The following is a 19,706-nucleotide window of genomic DNA, read 5'->3' as shown; positions in this document are numbered from 1 at the left end:
GTGGTGCACCTCCAGTCATAGTACTTAATTGCACTGTTGTCTCCCATGCAAAGTTTTAGGAGGTGACGGATCAAGTTAATTAATTTTAAGCTTGAACATTTTCTCATACCTAGACTTAATTGTATCATTTAGAAAGAATAACAGGTAACAAGTTGTTCCTATCCAGCAGAATTAAATAGCTTGATCTGTCTCCTGCAGCTCATTGGCAGTGAACCATGTGTTTGGATATGGGAGAGTTCAAGGAGTGATTCTACAGATGGCACAGACTACTATTAACCTCTACAGCCTGCTGCTGACAGATAATGCAGGAGTACTTCAGTGTGCAAGAATTACCTCCCATTTTGTTGGCACCAGAGATTAGCACATAACTGTGCCAAACACACAATGTGATGGCACAAGTGCAGAAGGAGGTCTGTAGTTTGAGTGTTTGGTGACAACAATGGCAGTTGACTGTGGAATGTGATTATGATAGCTGCCACTCAGTTTCTCCTCCAAGATGTCATTTTCCTGAGCGATGGTTGTAAGACCACAATTTAAACTGTATTAATTGATAAGACAGAGTGCAGGCCCAATACAACAGTCAGGCATTTTCTTGGCAGATAACAAAGCAGTGAAAATAGCTTGTTTGACATACTGTGTGCTGAATGAATACAAATAAAATTGTTTTAGCCTATTTCAAGGCTAAAATAAAGACTGGTAAATTTCTATAAACTATTCTTCTCACAGTACGCTTCAGAAACCATAATCCATTTTAAAATCTCTGTACAAACAAGGTCTTAGTATGTGGAGGACAAGGATGGATTCAGACTCAAAGTGAAACAGCAGACAGTAGCATGGATAGAATTCTGTCCATAAGAATCTTTGTCAGACTGTTTAATGAATAATAAAATAAGACGACACAATTATATTTAAAATGTACAAGAGGTATATAATTCAAACTCACCACATTTCAATTTTAACAGGATTCTTTCGCATGAAGATCAGCACGTTCTGTGGATCACAATTCTACCAGGGCAAAACTGTTTCTAGCAGTTTAGTTTTTAACTGACTGAAGTGTAACACACAACTCCAAAATGTCTAAAACTGTGTTGATGGCTGTAAAACTACACTTTATTTTTTCATACATGTTGCTTTGCAGCTGGTTCACACTGTACCTGGATTAAAAGTATTCTATTTGCAAAATGTTTGCTGCAGACTTTCTGCAGTATCTTAAAAACTAAACTGCTGTAAATTGTTTCTTAGCTGCAACATATTATTCTCTTAGCAATTTGTACAGTGTCTTATGACCTCTGCTCTTCCTGTTCTAGTTTTCCATTTTCAAATGGAATCAGAAATGCTGCCTGCTTCAGGGAGCGTGTGTGTGTGTGTGTGTGTGTGTGTGTGTGTGTGTGTGTGTGTGTGTGTGTGTGTGTGTGTGTGAGTGAGTGTGTGAGTGTGTGTGTGTGTGTGTGTGTGTGTGTGTGTGTGTGTGTGTGTGTGGGGGGGGGGGGTATTCCATTTTCTTTCTGAGAAAATGCAAAACTGAATTCCAATGCGAAATCATGGCTCACCCTCACAATCTAGTCGAGCTACTGTATGAGTACTGCATGAATAGTGGGTAGTGGGTAGCGGGTAGACATAAAGAATTAGTCTTTCCTTATGGAGAATGGTGCCTGATCATCCCCGCACCAACCAGATCTTGTTGGAAGTACATAGTCCTGTTGATTGGGAACGGACCACAGTCATTTTTTTTTTTTGCTTTACTCAAAATAAATATAGGCAATTGCAAAGAAATGGGTGGTGCCTCTGAATCCAAAATAATTTGGTTTAACATTAGGAAATGACCATCATTTAAATTTAGAGGCATACTTTTTCATTGTAAATGAATCTATCAAACTTGGTTTTGCTGACCACTTCGTACGGAAAGCACCACTGTTATTTAATGAAACTTTTTTACTCTGATAGTGTGATATGTTCCCACAGTTAATTAACTTTTGTATTCCAGAATGTCAGTATCATAAAGAGCACTGAAGGCAACATACTGTAAAACAAGTACTCGCCCATCGTGCCAGAGAGAGAGGGTGGAAAATACACACTAGCTAAAATGAAAAATGTCTACAGTAAATCTTTAGTGCATGGAAACACACATGCTTTGCCCATATTAATGCAAGGCATACTGTCAATTATAATGCCCAAATAACATAACATGCCAAAGTATACTTGTGAGCCAAAATACACTTACATCAGTTAACATTTCTACAACTGTAAATCTGTTTTGTGAGGAAAAACAATCTATGGCATCTTTATCATATCAAAAAATGTATATTTGGGGGGGGCAGAAAATTATACACATCAGCAAATATTATTGTTTAATAGCACTGCTTTAAAAAAAAAACTTTTGGCTAAACTGCTGCTGAAGTCAGTGTTCCACTTAATTTTAACCCTTCTCATTGCGATTCGTTTTGCAGAACAGCATCCACACTAAAATATCAAATTTCAGCACACTTAAGGTTTTCTTAGCTAATGTTCTAAGGCTCTTTTAATATGCATGATTTGACAGTTTGCTGTAGCTCTGCAACATTCCGTTATACAGCATGCCCAGCACAATTTTGTCACTGCAAACACACAATTTCAGAATCCAGTCGAATTTATTGAATCACAGTTTACTAAAACTACTAGTCTCTGAAAATATTTTACTGAACTGTAAGGACTGCCAAATTACCCCTGAGCACGGAGTGTAATACTTCATTCACCCCCCCCCCACACACACACACACACAAACACACTAGAGTACTAGTTTCACTAAATTCAGATTCTGCAATTTGTCAGAACATATTCAAGTGGGCAATTAAGTATATGTTCATGGAAACATTTTTCTGCTTCCCAGTTCTGCATATCCTTGTAATTGTGACAACTGTTGTAACAGTCCTCAGCTTCCTCAATGAAGTTACTTTCCACCTCTTACTGAGACATTCTACTGAATGAACCTCTGCCACTGTCAGAACCAAGACAATGTTCCATACAAAAGAAAAAAGAGCTGCAGACAACATAATCCTTCCTGACAGTGACTTCAAATAAGCTTCAAGAATGCTTTTTGATTACTACTGTTAAACTACCTCCATTATGGACAGAGCCTTTGTAATGGTTTCTTTCTAATGGCGTGGCTGTTTTAACAGTTTAAATGATGCTGCGTCGATATGGTACTACTTATTACATGCTAATATGTCCTGATTTGCCACTGGTGAAAAAAAGTCTATGAACAAAGAAAATTCATTAAGAAATTGTCAATTAAAATATGTTCTGGAACCAGAACATATGTAGTACAATAGTACAAATTTGAAATGACCAAATAAAAAGTATACTACTTAGCTTTGATTTCATACTTTAAAATCAGCAGAGAAATCACTGGAGTATGGGATGTATGACTGGGGTTCTGTGAACCTGCTAATCAACTAACACATAGGAAGTGCTTTATCAATCATATATGCTGGGGCTCAGAGCATTAAGATCAAATATAAACAGTTGCACATAAGAATCATTACATAATCCCACATATGCTGCTATTCCTACAGACATAGTACAGGCCATGTGCTATGGGATGTTTGAAAGTTCCCTTATGGCACATGATTCTGCTATATGACAGAGGGTGAAGTGCTTTGAAAGTGTTAGTTAAGGAAGTTCCAAGGGGATCCCAACTATATTTCGCTCTTTATATTTGAGAAGTAACATAAGAGCTCAGTACCATGTGTACATCTCTCAGGAAAGTAGCTTCATTAAAAGACGAGTGACTGACAGATATGTCAAAGTGATGACTGCTCTATGAAATAAGTCACAATTTCAAAAGTAAAACTTAAAATAATCACTAAATAAGCATTAGAATCCATACCTTCCACCACAGTCCTCATCACTTGGCAATATTTGTGTAACACTTTGAAAGTGGCATGAATGACTATAAGTAAACTATACACAGCAATTTAAGTATAATTGACTTTTGCAGCTCTTATGAATAAAATTTAAGATAAACAGATTTTTTGGTTTATAACTAATTTTTTTTCTGCTGGTAATTACCTCCTACACCTCTCTTGACTCTGAACTATCCACAATGTATATGCATGGTTTAAATGCTAGTTAGATGAATGTTACTTACTAGATATGGAAGATCTTCTGAGGTGATATCATCCTCTGTTTCTGGGAGAGAGTTCTTAACTCAGACTTTTTTCTCTCCACTGTAAATTTGAGTGTGCTCAAGTACAATGTAAAGGTGTTGCTACACCACTGACTAGACAAGAATTGTGCTACTTCACTTTTACTTAGTGCTGCTCAAGAAGCAACATGCCTCACCAATAATGTCAACAGCTGCCAGGAGCAAACTGTTCAGGGGACTTACATAACTGGCAGATCTTGACCAGCCTTCCGTGCATTAACAGCATTTCTTGAATGCTGGTATTGCATTTGCAGTCATAAATGATGTGCTGTAGCTCTCTAGTGCTGCATGCATAGCATAAACTGTAGCACCTTCTTGCAAGCTGTTTGCTACTATTTAAAAGTAGAGAAAAGCTTTTTTTTTTCTCTCAAGGGGGATGCCAGATCAGGTAACTACACCAGGCACAAGAATAGCTAAGCTATACCTCTAATACTAGCCCCAAACAAATGCAAGTCAATTGCAGCTACTGTGCATTAAAACATAACCAAAAATAAAGTAGCTGAGAGAATAAGTTATGGAATAATGCCGCAAATTAATGCATCCCTATTTCTAAGCATTACTGCTGTTGCAAGCCCAACTCACTGAAAACAGAAAGCAAAGTGGAAGCAGCAAAGAATGCCTTTATACTGATCGCTTAACTAATGACATTTCTGCAGTCTTCCATTTTCATTCAATTCAACATTTCAAGGTCAAGCATTACTACTGTTTAGAAAATAAAATGCATCAACTTGAAATAGCACTAGATCACTGACTCTTGCAGAAGTGACACAGTGGAGGAATTCCATAATTTTATGGAGTTTCCATTTCAAAATCTGAGTGATATTATATGATATGATGGGTCTATTTCAGATGCTCAAGTTTTCAGAAACTTGAAATTCATACTGTCGAGATGATATGATCGAGTTTCCAAAAATGTGAACTTCAAAAAACAACAAATATGTACCTTTATTCTACATTTTTGCAGGGGGGCAAGCCTCCTTGCACCCCCCACACTCCCTGCATATTATATATACCAGCTCTGAGATTGCACTACAGTGGGGATAAGGCTAAATTCCCCAGACCGAATTGTACTGCGATATCCATTCAAAAGCTTTGAGTTTTCGGAAACTCAGTCATATCGTCTTCACAATATGAACTTCAAGTTTCTGAAAACTCGAGCTTCTGATAGGGACCCGATATGATATATGATGCCATTAGTGTATTTGTACCTGCAAGACTACATTTTTTTCCTAACACACATTGCAAATTTATTTTTAAATGTGAATGTAGCTTCTATATCACATATACTAACATAAATCTGTACAGTTTTCAGCTTAAGAGGTTTATTTGATATCTTGAATGTTTTGTGTGTGTGTGTGTGTGTGTGTGTGTGTGTGTGTGTGTGTGTGTGTGTGTGTGTGTGTGTGTAAAACTTTTTCTAAAAAGTTGGGACCATTTTCTCATCTCTCAAAAGCAAATAAGTATTAGTGGTTATGATCTGCTGGTTACAACAGTGCACCATGTCTACTCTGGCTTGCTTTAAAAACAAGTCATGCTTCTGCTATTCTTTTAGGCACTGATAAAATATATTTTTTTTAATATAAAAATATAGTTTCTGTTCTTGTATCCATATAAAATAAAACGTGGGGCACTGTCCTCACAGGAATACTTTAGCTACCACTTTTGCTTCATAGTCTATCTGCCATGGGATGCTTGGTTCCCTATCACAAATGCAAGACCCAATATCTCAAGTCCTGGCATTTTGAAAAAAAAAAAAAGAAACCAGGATTCAAAAAGAATATCAACACATTTCACACCTTGTTGTTACTCCCCTTTGAGTATTTTGCAGGGGTGCTTCAACCCTTAACATTCCTGCAGCTTCTACAGACTAATTCTGAGACCGCTGTATCTTACAGGAGGGGAATACACACAGTGATGCAATCTTGGATTCGCGTTATTTCATTTACATTTGCTGTCCCTCAACCGCAAGGATTAACTTTCTGGTCTTTGGACTTTCAACAGGCACCTAGGATGCTTCATAATATTTATTAAATCCAATAGACACACCAATTCATGAATACTTCTACATTATAGTTACGTATTCAAAGCAATGTTCTGTGTATTGTTGTTGGAAAAATCAGAATACTAAGACAGCCTGAGCAGTCATGTCCATAATACAGACAGCTACTATGATAAACTAAAAAAATCACAAGTTATTCAAACAGGAATGAAAGCCTGATGTAAAAATCAACAGTTGCTCATTTAGTCTTAGAACCTTAACAAAGCAAAAAAAAAAAAAAAAAAGACAGTTCTTCAACTTGGAGGTCATCATAAGCTACTATTTATAAGAAAGTCACAGCTGACTAGTTTTGAGCTTCCTAAAAATAAAAGACATGACTGCCTTTTTCCACAGTTCTGGTTATGGCTATAAATTTCACCCTAACATTATAGTTAATTCTTTTAAAACAAAATAATAACTGATAATTGTAAATATAAAAATGCATTAATTGCATCTCTGGTAGGGTCAATGTTGATATCTTCATTAGTTCTGACCAGAAAGGGCCTGGTTTACTCAGACATGAATCTGGTTTTCAATTCAAAAAGCATTTTATAATTTCAAGTATAGGCTGTCTTTTCTCAGTACTTCCCTAGATTACAGCAGAAAAGTACTGGTCAGCAACAATAATGAAGTGGTTGAAAATAATAAGTAAACAAATGCTGTTGTCTTGCAGGTTTTTTTTTTTTGTTTCCTTTCTGCTACAAATGTATGGCACAAAGTGTAGTGTTGTGCTGGTCTCTCATGAACACAAAATATTGTTGGGGAAATTAATGCAAGTATTAAACATAACTCCATCTGTTTGGGCACAATATATCAAAAGTCTTCCATCTTCTGATGTGTGATGAGTCTGAGTCTGATGCAGGTGCAGATGAATAAAGGCAACCAAAATTATCTTGCCCACTGGGCAGGCGTCTTTAGGTATACTGAACAGATGACACCTTTGTTGTGCTTGTATACTTGAGGGGATTGCATGGGACTGTCCTGCTAGCGTATCAGAGGTGACTGCTTCAGAGAAATGAGCACTGATCTCATACGGGACACATCCTTGGTCTGCTTGCTGGCTTTAGGATTAAAGTCACAGAGGCTGGCAACCTTTTCCCACTCTGTACCAGGACTGTTTGAGTGGCTGTCCTTCACAAAGCCTTCTTCAGCTACCCTGAAAACAGAAGCAAAGATTAATCCAGTTAGTGCCATACACTGAAGCATTCATTACAGTTAACTTCTAAGCATGTAGCCACATAAAAATGGACATGTAATATTATGCATGCATCTGTAACTATGGAACTGTACTGTGCGCACATGTATAGGTAAAATAATGAATAAGCTATGCATATATTTAATCAGGTCCTGTGTAAGAGGAAAAATATGTAGTGCATGGAGCGCGGTGATTATGCTCCAGTATCCGGGAAAAGATAAATCAGTTAAGCACTACTTTACAGCAAGACCTGTTCTTAACAAATGTTAAGCACCCCCAGCCTAACTTATTTAGATCAGGTTTCATGCCAGGCAGACAAATCTGCCTGCACTGTCCAGTGGACGACAGTGAAGAATTGTTCTCCCTGGTCTCTGTGGCAGTAAGAGGCCCCTGACTTCATCTTTATAAGCTTAGAAAGTTGTTAGAATAAGAGGATTTGTGTTAGCCTGCATTTTCTGAAGGGTACAAAGTCTGGAATGCAAATGTATGTCATTATTTAATATCTTTGATCCTCACTGATTTGCCTGAAAACAAATTTTATAAGGAATGGACCAAACATGTGAGGCAAAAAGCTGGGACAATTGAGAGGCATAGAAGATGAGTGCAAAATAAGAAATTAAGTTACACTGTCTTTCTGACAGTGCTCATTAAGTGCTTTACAGCTCTCTGAAAGCTGACAAAACACAAAACATTCCACACTTATTTTTCCGTGACCAGTAGTGCATGCATCAGATAAAGCTCCATGTACTACAAAGTATTATGATTAGACCCTGACCACAGGATAGACTCTTAGGGGCATATTATCAACATGGTAATTAGTCGGGATGGTTAACTTCCAAAAGAAGAAAATTTATGCATTTCTTTGCATTGAGTTTAAGACCATGGCTTTGTCACCATTTGTTAGTCAGAGATGGACGTTCTTGAAAAATGCTAGCATCTCCAGGAGAATTGATGATCACCTGCAGTTTGCAATCTTCTGCAAACTTAGTCAGCCACAAACCTTCAGCATTTGCTTCCACTTCAGAGAAATAGATGACAAAAAAGACTGGGCCCTGTATCCAGTCCTGAGGAGTTCAACTAGTGACTGGCCTATTAGTGGCAGTGGCCTCACCTATTTTGACCTCTTGGGTCCAATCAGTAAGCCAATTGGCTCTCCAGTGAGTAATAAAAGGGTTTACACCTAATTCAGTGAGCTCGTCTATTATGCCTGAGTGAGGCATTGTTTCCAAAGTATTGCCCAGGTTGAGAGAAGGCCTTGTGTACAATCTTGCCCTCATCCATTGCTTTGATGAACCTCTCAAAGAAGTCCACAAGATTTAATAGACATGACTTTTCTTTAACAAAGCCGAAATGTGATAGGTCCAGTGTTTGCAGGTAACCTATGTCCTCATTTATCAAGTCCATGATGATTCTTTCCATGGCCTTACATATGATGCTGGTCAGACTTGTAGGCCTGTAGTTACTCTGATTGGTGGATGGACCTCCTTTATGCAGGGGAATTACTGTAGCCATCTTGCATTCCTTAGGCACAAAACCTGACTGCAGGCTCCAGTTGAAAAGTGATTCAAGTAGACAGGAGAGATCATATTTCAAGCTATTTAGTAAGCATCCCAGGATGTTATTGGCTGGCCTTAGAAAGTGCATTGATGATCTGTTCCTAGTAAATGGTTGTTTGGATTGTGGTATGCAGAATTTCCTTTAGACTATCAGGGGAGTAGTGGGGCAGAAATTTCAGCTGAACCTGTCAGCCAAAAGGTTGGCAATGGCCTCTTGTTCAGTGTGGGGGATCCCATTTGCAATACATTCTGCATACTGTTGGACATTTCCCTTGAGGTTACAGACATACCTACAGAACGTTTTGTGGTTGTCTTTTGCCTGAGAAGCTAATTTTTCTTCAAATTTACCCTTTGAAGTATTATTTAACCTGCTTAGCTATCTGTTTAGATTGGCCAGGGGACTTCTAGTATGCTGGGCTTTGTTCCTCCTATGCTTGGCCAAGATTTATTTATTTTCTTGTATAGCCAACTGATATTGTGATTCCATCAGGATGGCTTGTCTTTTGAGTTTGTCTTATTCTTAATATGAATGGGTACAGCTCACTCTATACAGCTATTACTGTGGCTGCACAAGGATTTTGTAAATAGCTCAGCATATGCTATGGTGTTTACTGGGTTTGGGGGTGCTCAAAATTAGGTCAAGGTGTTGCTTAGTAGAGACAGGTTGTCCTTAGAATAGTTCCTAAAGATGCTTGGTTTCACTAGGTTTCCAGATTTAATTTTTATTTCAAGCAATACCGCCTTACGGTCAGATCTGATAAGCAATTACATTTCACTGGCTGAGGAACACCTTTCTTCCATGTTCATGAGTACAAGCTCAAAGATGTTTGTACTCCTGACAAGAGACTGGGCTAACTGTTCTAGGATGTTGGTATTTGCAAAGTTTAGGAATCGCTGGGCTTGTGCATCAGAAGTGGTGTAGGATTCCCAGTATTGGAGGGGTACCTGAGATCCCTTGCGTAAATCATATTGGGTTGAATGGTGAAGTATTCTAGTACATTGAGATAGGCAGTATAGGTTTCCTGGGACATGGAGGAGGATCTATGGGTTGCAAGGATAGGGTGCAAGACCATTCTTATAGTGAGTTGCACATGTATAAGGCCCAGTGGGTCATACACTTTAACTAGTCTGGATGTGAGATTGTTTTTAATAGAGACTTGAGACTCCTCTACCTTAATTCCCTCCTGTGCAGTAGCTGGTCTAAAAGGTGTGCAAAGCATTATAACCTTGCACTGCCAGGGTACTCTCTGCGACTTTAAAACACCTCTCTGTTACTGCACAGATGTCTACTCTCTCCAGGGAGAGGAAGACTTACAAGGAATGGAGTTTCTTGTTAAGACTTCTATCACTGAGCATTACCATATTCAGATATTCCTTTGTAGGTTCAGTTAAGTTGGGAGGTTTATCATTTTGGCATCGTCTAAAAAAGGCACTATGGGGGCGGAAAAGGTCTTTGCCAATATCCAAAAGCTAGAGGGGATAAGTGCATGTCATCCCTGACAAAGCAGCATGGTCTGTCAACTATGTCCTCACAGGCCATTAAATACTGTACCCCTTTGGACTGACACCAGAAGCTAAACTAATTGTTAAAGTATTTTCTGTTGGTAATGTGGCATCATCTTTGCAGAAGGTAGAATGCTGCTCATTGCTAGGCTGATACATGCCTGAGGCACATAACTAGTGAGTTTGATCATGTCTCGAGTCATATAGTTAAGGGAGGTATGTCTCAAGTCATTAACACCCACATGGACTATGACAGAGTCATACTGGTACCTATGGTTCAATGTTCTGAGTGCCTGAGTGACTTGATGGATCCTAGCTCCAGATAGGCAGCTAACCATGACTCTGTCCTTACTCAGTCTGGTGAGGGGGGCATCGGTGTGCCTCAGCCTCACTACAGCATCATCAAAGACCAGGACATTTGTTTGTGTGCTGGTTTGCCTTACGGGCTTAACAATAGAGACACTACAGTGTTACTATGAATAGCTATGGGTGTTTTTTTAAAAGACCGTTTACGTGATGGCTGAGGACCCTTTTTTGAGTGGGCTGTGCAGGAGGTCTTAGTGTTTTAGGATGGTTACCTGTAAGTGTCCCAGCATAAGTAGTTTTATGTGTAGGGTCTTTACCCTGTGCAGTAGGCATGTTGCAAGTGTCATTGAACCTGTACAGGATTAGTTTTGGTTGCATGAGAGTTTTTCATCCAATGTTAAAGTGTATTTACACATCACACACACCATCTGTTTTACTAAGAATAGTGGTGCTGTGGTAGCGTTGTTGCCTCACAGCAAGACGTTGTCCCGTTCGATTCTCAGCTAGAGCATCTTCTGTGTGGAGGCATGTGTGAATGGGCGTGCCTTCGTTGAAGGTTGTGCATTAGGGCTGGTAACTCAGCATGTAAAAATCCACTATCAAACATTAGCGGAACGGAGTTCCACTGTGGCGACCCCTAACCGGGAAAAGCCGAAAGACTCAACAACAACTAAGAATAAGTGGGTTGTCCTTGTGTACATGAGGCAATTGCTACAATGCTTCAGAATATCCATCTCAACCAGATTGGCCACAAAGAGAATCAGAAGTGCATATCCATGGCAACTGATCTACTAGGGAGGAGTGAGGGGAAATTTGAGTACTGAACAGGTCAATAACACAAGGAACTTGATCAGCAACATTCAGCTATCCACAAACTAGATGCTCTAGTAGTTAAAAAAAATCTGGCTAAATAGTAAGGGTATTTTTTAAGGGAAACTTACACTGTGAGAGATCAGTATCTACACAGATTACTAGGGGGAAATTAATCTGGGAGATGTCAGCATCTTTACAGATCAGTGTCAGAGAGCAGCGGTTCTAATTAAAAACTGTAAAAAAGGTCAAAAAGTGTGATATTCAACAAAGAAATAATTAATACAGCAAAAAACAAGTACTGAAACAGTGGTTATGGTAATGCAGAGTTTAGCAGAAATTAACAACACTCCTTAACTGGCATGGTAGCCAAATGCTGGCAAATGCTCAGGCATAGAAATTCAAATTTCAAACATGCTAGCCCTCTAGCCAATCAAATAAAGACACAATAAGACTTGCACCAGCAATTCCCAGCTCAGAAGGGCATAGGCTATCCTGTCTTGCTAAAAAAGTACAGACCATCCTAATGCAAGATAACTGGTTTGCAGCCCAAGTGCTTAAACCAGAACAAAGAAACATTTAGAATAACAGACACAATAAGCCTTCAACCACCAATTCCCAACTCAGAAAGGTGCAAGCTGCCTCTACTGCCACAAGAGTGTAGACAACAAACCTTCCTAATATAAGATAACTAGTTTGGAGCCCAAGTGCTTAAATCAGAACTAAGACACTTAGAATAGCAGTCACTATCCTCTCTGTAATCTGCTCCATTCATCCATTACCCTCTTCTAGGAAAAGTTCTTTCCAATGCTACCACTTAACGTAAAACAGCAAGTGCAGCAATTACAGTCTAAACAATTCAGCACTCTCCTCCCCCCATAACTTCCTCACTGTATTAAGCCATGCATTTGCAAATTGCTTGTTCACTCTGCCTGCAGTGTTACAGGTATATTAATCTTTTCATATACTTGAGCAGAACCTAAGTAGATTTTTTTATTTATACGGTTATTCAGGATGGTGCACAAAACAAGCTTTTAATGGTATCATGAACACTGGGTAGAAATGTTATGGGTAACCTGTTTTATTGAATAACAATATACAGTAAAGAAAAAAAATTGAACTAGCAACATACATGTATCCAAGCACGTCAGCGTTGGGCTGTTCGTAGAAAGCCTCATCCGTGACTCTAATTGCACAGGCACATTAGAAGGTCCACACAAAGTCAAGAATTGAAGAAATAAGAGCAGGTAATTGTGGCATCAAAAAGTTAGAAAGATAAAACAGAAAATTGTTAGTACATTATTAGTACAGCATTACAAAAGTGGGAAAATGTGTAAGTACGTATTAAGTCAGTACCATTTAATTTGTCAGTAAAATAAGACATATAATTTATAAATACTACTAAGAGACAGTCTTGGAAAAGAATAGCAGCAGTTTTTTTTTTTTTTTTACCAGCCTTGAAGTTAAGTTTTAATGCAGGATCTGTACTCCTACAATTTAATTTCCACCCATTGCTTCCAAAAAAGAAAAAAGCACTGGAACACTCAAATACTTTTTATTATTTGAGTGTTGCAATTTTTAATAAAAAGTATTTGAGTGTTGCGACTTTTAATAAAAAGTAATTGAATATTCCAGTGCATTTTTCTTTTTTAGATTTTGTTTGTGTATTAAGTACTGGTTAATTACCAACCTGCTGGTTCTTTGGACCTTCCAACCATTGCTTGCTAGCCATACATTTTCAATACACATACATTTGGCAACAAAACATGATATCTGATCAGAAAACTAAACATATAATGCAGTCTCTTAAAATATTAAAAATGTTTAAGCAAAAGAAATTGTGTTACAAATACTTATTTAAAAAAACACATTCCTGGATATGTTCAGAGATGTCTCCCAAGCACAGGTGAATTAACAGGATGTATGCAGGTTATGAGAAAATTATACCTGAATAAAATCTATTATTCATTCTAGACATACTGGTTTTACTAGGAATCCTGTCAAGTACAGGATCAATGAAAATAATTTTGATAGGTGGAAACTGGAATTTGGTTTGCAACAGTGAAGATGTGTCCGGGGGGCCTAGAAGGGAAAATATAATAAGGGAGGGTAGATTTTTGAAGAGATTTATGAAAATGTTTGGCTTGGAAGATGTGAATTCGGTACGAGGAGTTCAGAGTGAATTTATATATTACTCACCGAGATACAAAAACTGGGCAAGGCTAGATAGATTTTATATCTCACAGGAACATGCACATTTAATTGAAGGTCTTGAAACGCACCCAATAACTATTTCAGATCATGCGCCAATAGTAACTAAAATAAAAACGCAAGGTAATGAAATGAAAATGAGACACTGGCGCTTTCCCACCTACCAGTTGAAAAGAGAGGAATTTACGAATGAGTTGTGGAACTAATTCAGGAGCTACTAGATATATTTATCTTCTGAAAACATAGCTAAGGAGTGGAATAAAATTAAAGTGGAGTTTAAAACTAGGTTGGAAATAAAAGAAAGGGAGATATGGCTAAACAGTAACAAGAATTACTTAGTGGCATTGACAAATGTTAAAGTATTGCAAAATACGGGGAATCTCTTGGAACAAGAAAAGAAGCAAATGCAGAATGCTAAACAGAAAATAAGGGATTACCTCGATAATATGCATGAGTTTAGAAAGATTGCTGTTAAGCAACCACTTTTTGATAATAATTCTAGAGTGCAAAAACTTCTAGCAAAACTCAGGCAACAAAAAGTAGAAAGGGCAGTCACCAAGCTTAGGGAGCCTATAACAAGGAAGATAACAAGAGACCCTGTAGAAGTATTACAAGTACTTTGGTATTTCTATGAAAATTTGTAAAACGCAGAGAAATATGGAAATCAATAAAAGGTACAAATGGAAGTGTTTATGGAAGAATTAAATATGCCAAAGTCAGAGGCAGATGAGGCTCAATTATTAACAGTTGGGATAGGAAGGGATGAGATAAAAATGATCTAACCAATCTACAGGAAAGTTCCCAGGAATAGATGGTATTCCTGTGGAAGTTTGGAAGTTAGGAGGGAAAAAAACTGATAAAGATCTGGAAGGTTTTGTTTAACAGTATTTCAAGAAGAGGAGAAGTATCAGCATCCTGGAAGAAGACGGTAGTAATGGTAATACCTAAAGAGGGTAAAGATCCATCAGAACCAGCTTCATACAGGCCCATTTCAATACTAAACCACGATTAAAAAGTGTTTATGTCTATAATGGCTAAAAAAATGGCAAAAGTGATACCAAAACTGATAGATATGGATCAGTGTGGGTTTGTGGAGAGGAGGCAAACATCTGACAATATGAACAGAACACTGATGATCCAGAGGGAAGCAGAATGTAAGAAAGTACCATTTTTATTTGTGGGTATTGATGCAGAGAAAGCATTTGACAGAGTACACTGGGACGTCATGAGCAGGGCAATGGAAGGATTTGCTTTCCCTGATACAATTACAAGGTTAATTACAAGAATATATGAGGGGTCAGAGGCATGAATTAAAGTAGGTGGGGGTCCTCTCTGGTAATTTCTGCTTGAGTAGAGGAACCAGGCAGGGTTGTCCACTTTCCCCTTTGTTGTTTACATTATATTTAGAACCAGTGGCAAAGAAAATAAGGCACTCAGAAATCCAAGGATATAATTGGGATGCTAATGATGAAAAACTGGCTCCGTCTGAAGATGATATTATTTTATACATGACAAAACCAGATAGGGAGATAACTGCGTTGTGGAACATTTTAAGACAGTTTCAAATCTCGGAATACAAAATTAATGAAGCTAAAACAAAGGCAATAGTGGTAAATTATGTACCCACACACAAACTGGTCCAACAATAGCCATACTTATGGGATATGATAAAATGAAGTATTTAGGAATATGGATGAGAAATGACTCTGTGGTGGCAGCTAAGGATATGTGGGAAGAGACTAAATGGAAGATAATACAAAAATTGAAAAACTGGAAGTTTTGTTATATGGATATGGATACTAAGATACAAGCCATTAAAATGTTTTAGTCCCTTTAGTCTTATACACGTGTCAGGCATACTTATATCAACCAGAGGAGAGGTTGTGGATAGCAATTAAAAAAGAGTTGAAGGATTTTATCTGGGAAGGGAAGACACCAAGGGTCAAATGGGATCAGCTGATTCTTTCACTAGAACAAGGTAGAGTAGGATTACCTAATTTGAAGGGGTATTTTAGAGCAACACAGTCAAGGCTCTTATACACAACACAAGCAGAAAACTATAAATCAAAGTGGAAAGGAATGATGCTGACACAGGGAGGAAGCTCAAGAAATAAGGAGAGATTGGGATTTTGGATGCAGACTCTTAAGGAGAACAACCAAAATCATACAGAGTATTATATTCATAAAATAGCAGGGAGTATTCTAAGAACCAAACCAGCATGAGAATGGAGAAATGAGGTTTAGCTGGTAGGGTTGACTGTGGTCAGGGATAATGATAATAGACAAGCGGGGGCTGGAATTTATTGGAGAAAACTGGCAAAGGAACCAAGGTATTGGAGCAAATAACTAGAGAGGGAAAGGCAATAGAATAGGAAGAGGCCAAGAATTTATTTAGGCTGCAGGTAAGAGATTGCCTTCCTATCAAGGACTGATATCAGAGTATAGGTAAAGAGAAAGAAATAGGGGCGCCTAAATGAAAGAACAGCACTAGTAGAGTTTTTAATAGAATGTAGAACAGAAGCTGCCATTAAAAAAGGAATAATTAGTAAATCATATAAGATACTGCATGATAGTTATAAGAATCAATCAGAGGAGCTTAGAAAGGATTGGGAAGAGAGACTGGATAAGTAATTCACAAAGAGACAATGGGGGATATATGTATAGCTCCCAAATATGCAACAAAGTCTAGAATATTTAGGATCTTTGTCTGGAAGTGGTTACACAGGTATTTTTATACCCCCAGTAGACTCCAAAGAATTTTTCCTCGGGTGAATAGCAAATATTGGAGGTGTGACGGACAAGAAAGAGGTGGCTGGGAATGTGTTTTTTGCAAGTGTGATTAGCTGGCAGACTTTTGGGATTCCCTGCAAACTGCTCTGTTGGCAGATTGGACTGACTGGGGAGATGATTTTTTGAGTTATGCTACAGAATTGGAATTGCCTAGACATAGTAAAGCCTTGCTGAGTCTAATTATGGCAGCTGGCAAAAAAGCAATTACTAGAAAATGGAAATCAAAGTCTAGACCAACTTTACTAGAAGTAGTGAATATAGTGACAGAGATCTTTAGAAAAGGGAAGGAGCAAACTATATATGAAAAAATGGGAATTGTGGGAACAATAAATGCAGAACGGGAATGAGGTTTAAGAGCCAGGATTTGAGTGAACTATATAATGCTTACCTGGATGGTTTATAAGTGATGTATAATGTTGACAACTACAGTTGTTTCAGTGATGTCTGTGATGTAAACTGCTTGCAACTAAAGTGATATAATTTTGTATGTTTTTCATTTATATGAATGTAAGACTGCCTTTGTCATATGTGTACAGTTAATAAACAAGTTTGAAAAAAAATATGAAAATAATTTTGCAACAGACTTTTGTCCTCTAATTCTCATACTGATAAAGACTGCCTAAAAATGGGTCCACTTCAAAATACCTAAACTCAAAATGCTGAGACCAAAATTTCTAAAGCTCAAAATACTGAAAACTCAAAATACTGAAAACACACAGGATACCAACACTTATTATATTCCAGCACAAATACATACTGAAACAAATAAACACAAACCATATTACTCTTCTCCAAGTATAAGCAGGGGGGAGCCCCCCGCACCCACCCTGTGGGGGGCTGCACCCCCACACCCCCTGCTACTTTAATATATCAACTCCAAGATTGCACTTCAGTGTAGGAACGTGCAATCTCAGAGATGATACATTTAAGTAGCAGGGGGCATGGGTGGCACAGCACCATACATGGGGGAGTGTAGGGGGGCTTGCCCCCCTCCCTATACTTGCAGAAGAGTAATATGTTTTTGTATGTAGTTCTGCAATATAGTTGTGTTGCTGTAGTGTGTTTTTTTTTTGATATTTTGAGTTTTCAGTATTTTGAGATTTAGAGATTTTGGTCTCAGTATTTTGAAAGTCAGTATTTTGAAGTGGACCCCCTAAAAATAGATGATTACTCTTAGGATCTGTTTGTGTAGTAGCTTTTATGAATAAATTAACATCTCAAGACATGTTTTTGTAATGGGCTCCCTTGTGAATCAGTATACAGCCTGCATCATATGCACACTGCTACTGTGTCAAAAAGAGTACTTTAGAATTAGAACTCACTGCAGTGCTGTTACAGACTGTTGCTTATCAAGCAGCACTTCAGAACTTGAACACACTGCAATGCTATTACACACTGCTGCCTCTCTGTTGATGTTCTTCATATTGATCACTGCTGCAGCAGCCTTAGCTATATGGGTTATATCCTGGCAAGGGTATAACAGCTGGCCAGCTTCCAAAGCTTTAGGAAACCTACCACGCATTCAAACTGTCAAGCAGCTCAAGCTGAATAAAAGACAAGTTTGGTCTTGAAGCCCTACAGAGCTTTACTGCTGCCGAACAGTATGCTCCTGAGGCTTTTGAGGACTGGTGGTTGGTTTGTGTTTTCCTTAGTTGGGCATACAAGTTCCCTTTGGGGAAACCCTTCCACTTTCCAATTTTTTACTTATGTTTTATTACTTTCCTCTTTAGGAAAGTTATTTTAAAGCTTGGAGTGCTGTGTTGTGCTTTAACAGATTGTCTCAAAACTGTAACACACTTTTAAACAGAGCACTCATTTATGTTAGTTTAAAAGTAGTGTTATCTAACTGAAACTATTTTCTGTGGAGGAATTTTGTTTATTTTAAGGTTGGGGGCTATCAGAGTGTTTGAAAATACTTTTTACTGTATTTTTTTCTGTCAAAAAAGTAACTTTTGTGTACTGGTAGTTTTATTGACTTTGTTGCTCATTTTTCCCAGACTAGAGGCACCATTTCTGATTCGACCATGAAACAAATTGTCATTCCCATGGTCAGTCCTTCTTCCAACTGCAAAAAGAAAAAGTTATGCAAACAGCCTTTGCCACCACAGCAGGCTAGCAATTTACCTCAGCTGCAGGTGGGTGACTCTGCTGTAGCCATTTGTTAGGGTTTGTCAGAAGAGAAATCACTTGGTTGAGACAACAGATTTCCTTAAATCAAGGTTTGGAGAGGCAAGTACATCTCACAGAGGATACCACTGCTCTAGAACAGACTCCCCATCCACATTAAACAACATTCTTCCCAGTCCATATTCAAGCACAACTTGCATCTATGGATGTGAAACTGAAAATTTATCCCAGGACTGCACCGTGTACTACTAATGGACAAAAGCAGCTCCTAAATGCTTCATCACATGCATGAGTCCTGTCACATTATCTATGGCATAAATCCATTTATTCTCTTTAAGGGGTAATATATAATTATTGAACATGGGATGGGTAAGGCCAACCTCTAACCAAAAGGGATAGGTTAACTTGAACACAAAATGAAAAAACTGGCTATGCTTAAAATGGCCCACAAAGGCAGCTAACTTAGTACTTACCTAGGAACCTATGACAGAGATAGGTATCCTTTCACCTAAGTTCAAAAAGAATAAGCAACTAATAGAAAACTGTTAATTAGCATCTAATACTATTATTATTTGACTTCATTCACAACTATCCTATGGCTTCTTGTAATTACAAGCTATCAACCAGAGTCCCACTAGCAGGTGATGTATTCTTAAAAAAATAAATAAATAAAATAAAAAAAGACTACCATTTAGTTACTGGAACAGCCAGAAGAGGGGTAAGGTCTTCCAATTTTTTTTAATATGCAACATTTTGGGCCATAATTGTTATACAACATTTCTAGAACAAACATGTCAGGAGAAAAGGTAGTATTAAAATGAATCATCTTATAAATCAATTAATATGTTTTACACCACTGTAACCTCACCTCCTTAGGAGTAACAGGGATATTAAAATTCAGCATCTTAGAAACCAATCCAAATGTTTTAGTCTACTATAACCTCAGCTGTGAGCAAATCCATCTAAAATTAAAAATGTCTGCTATTT

At 37.9% G+C, this 19,706-nt stretch overlaps 1 protein-coding gene across 2 annotated transcripts in view; it reads right to left on the bottom strand.

Annotated features, from left to right (window-relative positions):
* Positions 1 to 6,692: 6,692 nt before the first annotated feature.
* Positions 6,693 to 19,706, bottom strand: part of CLTB (clathrin light chain B) — a 528,182-nt gene continuing 515,168 nt past the window's right edge. The window contains exons 5-6 of one of the 2 annotated variants that reach the window (XM_044069363.1): positions 12,724 to 12,777; positions 6,693 to 7,377 (exon numbers count right to left, since the gene is read on the bottom strand). In XM_044069363.1, the coding sequence (XP_043925298.1) occupies positions 7,206 to 7,377; positions 12,724 to 12,777 (226 nt within the window). In that variant the 3' untranslated portion in view covers positions 6,693 to 7,205. The remainder of the gene's footprint in view (positions 7,378 to 12,723; positions 12,778 to 19,706) is intronic. The other variant, XM_044069364.1, reaches the window with a different exon arrangement.

Source organism: Protopterus annectens, chromosome 4.part0, assembly GCF_019279795.1.
Source record: "Protopterus annectens isolate FY-2018-M chromosome 4.part0, PAN1.0, whole genome shotgun sequence".
Classification (NCBI taxonomy): Eukaryota; Metazoa; Chordata; order Ceratodontiformes; family Protopteridae; genus Protopterus; species Protopterus annectens.
This window is presented reverse-complemented; position numbering and strand designations above follow the sequence as displayed.